The 10,797-nt window shown below is 36.4% G+C and overlaps 1 protein-coding gene across 1 annotated transcript in view; it reads right to left on the reverse strand.

Moving 5' to 3' along the window:
* The window catches only part of LOC133330087 (mucin-2-like), a 76,924-nt gene extending 69,319 nt beyond the window's left edge, over window positions 1-7,605 (reverse strand). The window contains exon 1 of the mRNA XM_061538555.1: window positions 7,482-7,605. Within this exon, the coding sequence (XP_061394539.1) occupies window positions 7,482-7,592 (111 nt within the window). The 5' untranslated portion in view covers window positions 7,593-7,605. The remainder of the gene's footprint in view (window positions 1-7,481) is intronic.
* Window positions 7,606-10,797: the final 3,192 nt, after the last annotated feature.

Consider the following 10,797-nt stretch of genomic DNA (forward strand, 5'->3'; position numbering starts at 1 on the left):
GAAAAATAATTTGATTTTTCATTCAGAACTTTTGAACAGGTAAATTAATTTTTATTTTAATGGATGGTGATTAATGGGGTAATTTGTGGAAAATAATGAAAGACTTCGTGTGTGCATATCTTGGCATACCATATGAAGTAATTTGTGAGGAAAGACCAAAGTCAGACAGGCCCGACTATATGATGCTCTACACCACTTAACTTTCAAGTGGTGCTATAAGAATCATATTGTTTTTGACGCCTATGCAAAATGTCGACAGTAGCCGGTGCAAGATTTCCTGACTATTGAAAAAAAAAACATTGTGCCTCTGAGAGCTATTTTTATGAAATCGAAGTCCGATATCTAAATCTGAACCGATTTTGAGTTCATTTTTGACCTGGGCAAAATTTTACTTCAATCGGATTACCGAAGTTATGGGATGCACACCCAATATCAAGAAATTTTTCATGGGATATATATCTTAATATAAAATCTAACTTGTCAACCGCACAAACTATTAACAAGAGATCGGTCGAAAATATATATGGGCGTATTACAAAAAATCGGCTATGCTATAAAACACACCTCGGGTCACAGTTTTGTTACAAAGACTTTCTTAAATTCAGACCATCTATGAAGACCACCACCTCAGAACGTCAATAAAGACTCCCTGAGATTTATCACGCTGTAAAGACCCCTATGTTTCAAATCATCTATGAACGACACCCTGGCCTTCCTACTTCCTACAGCTCGTCTGTAAAGACACCTCGTCTTTAAAATGTCCCCTCGGTTGGTCTATATATACGCCCAACACTTCAGCTAGGCTCTAAAGACTTATATGAAGCCTCCTTCCCCTTCGTATTGTCTTTAAAATGTTTCCTCAGCTATATAAGGACGCCCCGCCCTTCAGCTTGGCTATAAAGACTTTCTCAAAGAATCCCTTGCCTTCAGTTCGATTAAAATGTCTCGTATATGAACGACTCCCTGAGCTTCGTACTTCCTTCAGGTCGTCTGTTAGGACTCCTCGTCTTTAAAATTTCCCCTCTTTAAATACTCCTTGCTCTTTATATCGTCCTAATAATTTACCCTCAGCTCTATAAGGACACTCTGCTCTTCAGCTAGGCTAAAAAGACTTCCTTAAAGACTCCCTAGCCTTCAGTTCGTTTAAAATGTATCTTAGCTTCAGCCCGTCTGTACAGACTCCCAGAGATTTGTCACGCTGTAAAGACTTCTGTTCTATATAGACACCCTACCCTTCAACTAGGCTCTAAAGATTTCTTTGAAGACTCCTTGCCCTTCGTATCGTCTTTAAAAAATTTCCTCGGCTATACAAGGACGACCTGCCCTTCTGCTGGCTATAAATGTACAGACTCCCAGAGATTTGTCACGCTGTAAAGACTTCTGTTCTATATAGACACCCTACCCTTCAACTAGGCTCTAAAGATTTCTTTGAAGACTCCTTGCCCTTCGTATCGTCTTTAAAAAAATTCCTCGGCTATACAAGCCGACACCCTACCCTTCAACTAGGCTCTAAAGATTTCTTTGAAGACTCCTTGCCCTTCGTATCGTCTTTAAAAAAATTCCTCGGCTATACAAGGACGACCTGCCCTTCTGCTGGCTATAAATACTACACTTGGCTTCACTTCGATTAAAATGGCTCTTAGCTTCAGCCCGTCTGTAAAGACTCCCCGAGCTTTAGAACGTCTATAAAGATTTCCTGAGTTTTAGCTCGGTATGAAGGACTTCCTGCGCTTTATAATTTCTTCAGCTCGTCGAGAAGTACTCCTCGTCTTTAAATAAATACATCCTGGCCTTCAGCTAGGCTATAAAGGCTGATTTAAAGATTTCCTGGCCTTCTTAGCTTCGACCCGTCCTAAAAGACTCCCTGAGCTATAGAACGTCTATAAAGATTCCCTGAGCTTCAGCTCGGTATGAAAGACTCCCTGAGCTTCATACGTTCTTCAGCTCATCGGAAATTTGCCTCGTTTTCAAAATGTTCCTTCGACGCGTCATTAAATACACCCTGCCTTTCAGATAACCTATAAAGGCTTCTCTAAAGATTCCATGGACTTCATATCGTCTTTAAAATTTTCCATCAGCTCTATAAGGACGCCCTGCTGTTCAGTTCGCTATAAAAACTCCATAGTCGTCTATAAAGATTCCTGTATATACTCTCTGAGCTTCAGCCCGGTATGAAAAACTCTCTAAGCTTCATATTCCCTTCAGTTCGTCTATAAAGACTGCGTATCACGCAGTTATCCTTCTGTAAGGATTGTCTTACCTTCAGCTCTTCTTTTAAAGACTTCCTGGGCGTCAGCTCTTCTATGGAAGGCTCTCATATAAAAAATCACTGAGCTTCAGGTCACTTATTAAGGATCGCCGTGCTAATAAACCCAATGGCATCCAGTTTTCAGCTCTTTAATAAATCCAAGGATTACCTCCATTGCCTTCTTCTTTTAAAGAATTCCTGGGCGTCAGCTCTTCTATGGAAGGCTCTCATATAAAATATCACTGAGTCATTTATTAAGAATCCCTGGGCTTCAGATCCCTATTAAGACACCCTATCTTCAGCTCTCCTATAAAAATCCATGAATCAGCTATTAGTATAGAGACCCCCCGGCTTCAGTCATCGAATAACAAATCCAATCCAAATCCGTCTTCTATACCCCTCCTCCATATTTCTTGTGACCACATATGACTAATATCAAATCCCATTAAATAAAATCACCAAACAATTTTCCTAATATATCATGGGGTTTCCCCACATCCTCCTCCTCCATAAAATATCTGTCAAGAACATATTTGATGATTTACGTCGATAGACAGGCAAATATATGAGATCAGCCCGGCTGATGTTATTAATGATTAAAATATGCCAATAAGTCATTTCCGAAATTTACATATTTTTCACATTATCCACTTATACACACATATAGTATATATGACCTTACGATTAGTATGAACAGAAGAAGAAGAAACAGAAAAAATAAAATAGTTTATTTTAACTATCTAACAATTGGATTTATTAAGATATCTGGCAATCTACTGGCTTACTTTATACACAAAACATGCTAGCTAACATGAACCAAATAAAATTAACGAACAGAAAAAATATACGAAACGAAAATTTTGTCCAGCCATAGATTCCAGCTATCAAATGTTTAAATTGGCTCTTAGCCAAATTGTTGTTGACGTGGTTGATATTTCATTTCGGAAGAAAAAAAAAAAACAACGAACTTAGCCAACAAATAAAAAACAATATTTTTTAGTTGAGATGGCCTCATCCTCCTACCAAACTGAGGTACAAGGAAACTATTACATCTATACTTTGTATTATATTTAGTCCCGACGCCCCTCCTCCTCATCATCGCTGTCCCCATCGCCCAGCCATTTACAATCCTCGCTCACAAAAAGGCACAAAGGCCATTCATTCATTCATACACAAATACATGTTCGGAAAATAATGGAAAACACATCAACATAAGTATCCATGTGTTTGTATTTGGCTGTGTGTGTGTTTGTCTACTAAAATATTTGCTCATACAACAGTTGCTGCTGCTCATCGCTGTTGCTGCTGCTGCCGCTTCTGCTGTGGTCATGAAAATGTTGTCGTATAGTAGAATATGAGTACAACCAAATGTTCCAACCATCATGTCTTTTCATTTATTATAACACCCATTTGGCCATCCCACTTCTCCACCTCTTCGCCTTCCTTCCCCTTGTTTTTTGTTGTTGTCCCCTTCAACTAGCCGAGAAAATAAACTAACAAAACACAAAAAAAGTGTCAACGTCAATTGTTGGCAATTTCCAAATAAATTTTAGCCTCTCGTACAAGGTTACTCAAGTTCCATGACAGATTTGCGACATCTGCTTGTAGGACAGTATATTCGTAGTTGTTTTTTTGTTACATTTTGGGGGTTGGATGCAACTTGTAAATGAACATTAGGGTGTAATGAAAAAGATTCTCTTTTATACTATTCTTTGAGGCTTTGAAAGAATACTTTATTAAAGTCCGCGCGTTTGAAAGTTAGGCTTAAAAAATCCAAGCCGATAATAAATAAAAATATTAAAAAAAAACAAGCCTATAAATGGACATTGATAACATATTTATTTTTATAAATATAGGGCCTAACAATATTTTCAAAAAAAAAAACACGCTTATTCAAAAATGTTTTGTTTTTTAAATATTCAAATCTTTCGATAGCCTTTGAAAAACTATGTTTTAAAAAATCGATGTCTATTGACAGGCCTTGGGCAAAACTTTTTAAAAAATCCACGCCTATGTATAGATTTAAAAAAAATATTTTAGAAAATATAAGCCCATATATAGGCGTTCGAAAAATTTCAAAAAATGCAGGCTTTGAAAAAAATATGCAAAACGCCTATGTATAGGCTTTGAAAAATATTTGCAAAATCTACCTCTATGGACAGGCCTATGGATAGACTTTAAAATATATTTTGAAACATGTAAGGAAAGTAGTAATGTCGGACTGGGCCGACTATATGATACCCCTCACCACTCAGGGTATATTGTACATATGTATGTATCCTTACAATTGCATGTAATTGTTCCCTTACAGGAACATACACATGCCTTTCTGCAACCTATGCAAAATTTAATTTCATTCGGGCAGATTTAGAGTCGTCTGTGTACCACGGGACAAATTTATGGAAAACGATTTATAGCTAAATTGATACAGGCTATTCGGTACGCCGCACTGAATACATATTGAAGCTATAGCTGCTTTTGCACCAATTTCAACAAAATCCAATAAAGTCATTCAAGTCTCAATTTGATACGTTGTGCAAAACGTCGTGTTAATCGGACAAACATTAGGAGCTTGGTGCACCATTTATGTAAAATCGAAATTTGGTGTACCATTTATATTAAATCGGACGAAAATACATATGGAAGCTATATCTAAATCTGACACACATCGTTCTATTTTTATTTCAGAACGCTTTGCCAAATTTCGAAGGATTTATAGGGACTTTGGTGCACTATTTAACAAAATCGGACGAAAATATATATGGGAGCTATATCTAAATCTGAACCCGTTTCCACGAATCTTAGCACACATCATTCTATACTCAATTCAGTATGCTATGCTAAATTTCGTGCAAATTGAAGGATATATAGGGACTTTGGTGCTCCATTTACATTAAATCGGACGAAAATATATATGGGAGCTTTATCTAAATCTGAACCGATTTTCTCGAAATTTAACACACATCGTTCAAGACTTATTTCAGTACGCTATGCCAAATTTCGTGCAAATCGAAGGATATGTAGAGACTTTGGTGCACTATTTACCTAAAATCGGACGAATATATATATGGAAGCTATATCTAAATCTAAACCGATTTTTACGGAACTTAGCACACATAATTCTGGACCTAATTCAGTACGCTATGCCAAATTTAGTTAGATATATAGGGGCTTTGGTGCATCATTTACATAAAATCGGACGAAAATATATATATGAGAAATATCTAAATCTGAACCGATTTTCATGGAACTTAGTACCCATCATTCTACACTCAATTCAGTACGCTATCCCAAATAGGGACTTTGGTGCACCATTTTCATTAAATCGGACGAAAATATATATGGGATCTATATTTAAATCTGAACCGATTTCCTCGAAATTTAACACACATCGTTCAAGATTTATTTCAGTACGCTATGCCAAATTTCGTGCAAATCGAAGGATATGTAGGGACTTTGGTGCACTATTTACCTAAAATCGGACGAAAATATATATGGATGCTATATCTAAATCGGAACCGATTTTTACGAAACATAGCACACATCATTTGAGGCTCAATTCAGTACGCTATGCCAAATTTTGTGCAAATAGAAAGATATTTAGGGACTTTGGTGCACCATTTACCTTAAATCGGGCGAACATATATATGGGAGCTGTATCCAAATCTGAACCGAGTTTTCGCAATTTCAATAGGGTTCCTCCTTGGGCCAAATAAATGAGCTGTGCCAAATTTCATCCAATTCTAATCGTAAATGCGACATGTACTTTGTTTACAATTTAAAATGGACAGACGGACGAACATGCATAAATCGACTTAGAAACTGATTCTATGCACATTCTCAAAAGAAACCATGTGTCGATCTCGTATCCTTTTGCCTGTTACAAACATATGCACAAAGACATAATACCCTGTACCACAGTGTGGTGAAGGGTATAAAAATAATAAATAGGCGTGAAGTTTTTAAAAATATTAAAAAACCGACGCATATAAATAGGCCTCGAAAATATATTTTTAAAAAAAATCTACGCCTATAAATAGGCTATGAAAAAATATTTCTTTATAGGTTCAAATCTTTCGATATGCGTCCATTCTCCAGCTCGACAAAATAAATTCATACAGATCTTCATTAAAAACGGCAATAAAAACTCTGGGTCTTTCTCGTTTATAAAGATTCCCCGAACTTCAGTTGCCAGCAAAGACTCCCAGAACTTCAACTCGTCTATAAAGATTCCCAGCGCTTCAGCTGGCCTATAAAGACTCCCTGAGCTTCAGTTCGTCTATGAAAGACTCCCGTAGCTTCAGCTAGCCTATAAAGACTCCCTGAGCTTCAGCTAGCCTATAAAGATTCCCTCAGCTTCAGCTAGCCTATAAAGATTCCCTCAGCTTCAGCTCGCCTACAAAGACTCCCTGAGCTCCAGCCAGCCTATAAAGATTCCCTGAGCTTTAGCTCGCCTATAAAGACTCCGTGTACTCCAGCTCGTCTATCAACGATTCTCCGACTTTTAGCTCATCTATGAAAGGCTCCCTGAGTTTCAGCTCGTCTATGAAAGACTACCTGAGGTTCAGTTCGTCTATGAAAGACTCCCTGGGCTTTCTGCTCGCCTTTTAGCTTGTCTATGAAGGATTCCCTAAGCTTTAATAAGACTCTCTAAGCATCAGTTCGTATATAAGACTCACTCAGCTTCAGCTCGTCTATAAAGACCACTGAGATTCAACTCGCCTTTAAAGACTCCCTGAGCCTTAAATAGCCTATAAAGACTCCCTGAGCCTTAACTTGCCTATAAAGACTGCCTGGGCTTCAGCTCTTCTATACAGACTCCCTGAGCCCCAGCTGGCCTATAAAGACTTCCTGACTATAAAAGACTCACTGAGATTCAACTCGCCTTTAAAGACTCCCTGAGCCTTAAGTCGCCTATAAAGACTCCCTGAGCCTTAACTTGCCTATAAAGACTGCCTGGGCTTCAGCTCTTCTATACAGACTCCCTGAGCCCCAGCTGTCCTATAAAGACTTCCTGAACAGCTAGCTGTAAATACCAACTGACTTTCGACTTGTCTAAAAACACTCAATTCATTTCCAGGACTCTCTGAGCTCCAGATAGCCTATGAATACCACAATCTCACATAGTTTTGATGAAAAAATTTCCAATGAATTGTTTTAATCTTTAATTTTATATCGATTTCTCTTTTCCAAAAATATCAATATTTTCATTTATTTTTGTTTTGCAACTTACCTCCCATAAATCGACATCCAGACAGGTACTGGATTCTTTGTTCGGCTTAAGTTTTTTCTGTTTCGTTTTTGATTTCGATTTGGATGAACCGGAAGAGCCCTTCTTGTCCATGATGATGCTGGGGACGATGCGATAACGTTGTTGGCAATGGATTGGATATTTTGTGCACTTTTATTGTTATTTTTAGTTTTATATAGATTTGTTATATAGATAAGTTAAAAAATATTAACAATAACTTGTGGGAAAATTTTTTTGAAATGTTTTTTTTTTTTTATTAAAAGTCGTTTTCAGGATGCATTTAATATTTCACTGTATTTATTTTTAATTGTTGTTGTTATTTTGTAATTCATTGGAATTTATTCGAGTGTTCAAGTCCTTGAAAATATTTTTTTTTTTTGCACCAGGAAAAAAGGATATATTTTTAATTGTTATTGTTGTAATGGTTTTTTGTTGTTCGCGTAGAATTGAAATTGTCTTTGTGTTACATGGAAATTGTTAGTATTGACTGAAGAAGCGAGCGGTGGCGTTAGGCATCATCAACTCTGAGGTAGTTGCAGACATCATTTGCATCGACATATCATCATCAGCAGCATGCAGCATTGTCAGCGTTATTGACAGCGTTGTCATCGTTCGACTTTGTTTTTTGATCATTGACATTGTCAGCTATGTGAAGGCTTGTGAACTGACAACAACTGCACTCACACAAATGAATTCATTGGCATTTCAATGCCACAGACACACCGACGAAATATCCCCCAATCGAGAGAGAAATGAATGGAAGAAAGCGTTTGTTTGTTTGTTGTTGTCGTTTTTTTATTTTTGCTGTGGTTGTTGTTTCAATATCAAACCCCTTGTTCGGCATTTAATCTAAAAGGAGAAAAAGATGTAAAAAAGTTAAAAAAGAACCTTTATTGCAAAAAAGCGGTCATACAACAAGACAAGAACATAAAAAACTCAAAATGAACAACAATAAAGGAACAACAAAAAACTTTGTTGTTTGACAAAAAAAAGTTCTCCTCTGTTTGAATATGTGTATATGGGAAAGTCGCAACGGGGGTATGGGTGTATGTGTTGCTGTGCAAGTTTGTTGAAGTTTTCTTTTTTAATTGAATTTGATGAAAATAATGATTAACACATGTTGGCAATTCCATTAGTTCATCAATGTTTGATTTGTCAGAATTTGTGTTTTTTCTTCTTTTTTTGTACAATGTTGAATAATGAATTAGAGTTTTTTTCGCAAAGTGACAAAAGATGTTGGCGTATATTAGGGTGGGTATTTGAAAATATTTGAAATCTTAAAGAAATTAGATATTTAATTTAATTATATATTTGTCCAATAGAGGAAAAACAAATACAGATTACCTAAGATTCAGCACCCCTTCATGTGAACACTCCCTGAGCTACCTTGTTTATAAGCACCCCCTCAGTTGGTCTACAAAAACTATTTGAATTCTAACTCGCCTAAAAAAGGCGTCTACAAAAACTCTTTCAATTCTAACTCGCCTAAAAAAGGCGTTGGTCTTCAGATCGTCTATATAGACTTATAGTGTAGCATTATAAATGGAATAGAGTTTTTAAGTGTTAAAGTGAATTTTCGTCCCGAAAATTCAATATTTCGAATATGAAAATAAATTTAAAACCTCCAAAGGCATATTGATATTTTCTGAATGGAAGGAAAAGGATAAATAATAGATCAAGGAGAAATCTGCTAGTTTCAATTGAATTAAAGATGACATATACAAAAATTAAATTGTCAAAAAATATTATATGTCAAACATTTATACCCTTCACCACACTGTGGTACAGGGTATTATGTCTTTGTGCATATGTTTGTAACAGGCAAAAGGAAACGAGATAGACACATGGTTCCTTTTGAGAATATGCATAGAATCACTTTCTAAGCCGATTTATGCATGTCCGTCCGTCTGTCTGTCTGTCCATGTTAAATTGTAAACAAAGTACAGGTCGCATTTATGATCCGAATTGGATGAAATTTGGCATAGGTCACTTATTCGGCCCAAGGACGAACCCTATTGAAATTGGGAAAAATCGGTTCAGATTTAGATATAGCTCCCATATATATATATTTAACCGATTTAATGTAAACGGTCCCTATATATCTTTCGATTTGCACGAAATTTGGTACAGCCTAATCATTTTGGTCTAGAATTATGTCTGCCAAGTTTCGTGAAAATCGGTCCAGATTTAGATATAGCTCCCATATATAGTTTCGTCCGATTTCATGTAAATGGTGTCCCAATATCCCTATATATCTTTTGATTTGCACGAAATTTGGTATAACGTGCTGAATTAAGCCTAGAGTGATGTCTGCCAAGTTTGGAGAAAATCGGTCCAGATTTAAATATAGCTCCCATATATAGTTTCGTCCGATTTGATGTAAATGGTGCACCAAAGTCGCTAAATATCTTTCGATTAGCACGAATTTTGGCATAACGTACTGAATTGAGTCTAGAATGATGTCTGCCAAGCTCCCATATATAGTTTCGTCCGATTTCATGTAAATGGTGCACCAAAGTCCCTATATATCCTTAGATTTGCACCAAATTTGGCATAACGTACTTAATTGAGCCTAGAATGATGTCTGCCAAGTTTCGTGAAAATCGGTCCAGATTTAGATATAGCTCCCTTTTATTATAGATTGATTTTAAGTAATTGACGTACTAAGGAACCAATAGGAACAAAACGATCTGAAATTAGTATAACCTAACCTGTGACAAGTTTGTTCGAAATCGCTCAATATTTGGATAGAGCTTCCATACATATTTTCACCCGATTTCAAGTAAATTGGGCATCAAACTCCTCATGTTAGTCAGATTGACATCAAATTTTGCACAACGTACAAAATTGAGCATAGAATTACGTAGTTGCGTTTTCAGAAGTACAGACATAGCCCAACGGATGACCTATTTATATTTGTTTGAAGTCGATTGACATACTTTATGGATAGATCTAAATAGATTCACATTTAGATAAATATCACATTTTTTTCATCCAATTTTATGTTATAGTCCTGTTTAATATACCCATAGTGGTGAAGGGTATCATATAGTCGGCCCCGTCCGACTTTACCACTTTCCTTACTGGTTTATTACATGGATACTAAAAATTCTTTCAATTTTATTTTATTCATTTGGAGGTCATATCTTCATCGGATAAAGGGTATTTACTGTATCATTTCATCAAGTCTGTAAAGACTCCTTCAACTTCTTCTCGTCTATAAAGACTTCCTGAAGTTCAGTTTGTTGTTCCTTCAGTATACTGTCAATATAGGTCCACACATTTAAAATGTTCAGTA

The sequence above is a fragment of the Musca vetustissima genome, unplaced genomic scaffold (genome assembly GCF_032173495.1).
Source record: "Musca vetustissima isolate MV318-11 ecotype Yass unplaced genomic scaffold, APGP_CSIRO_Mvet_v1 utg9686, whole genome shotgun sequence".
NCBI classification, from domain to species: Eukaryota; Metazoa; Arthropoda; class Insecta; order Diptera; family Muscidae; genus Musca; species Musca vetustissima.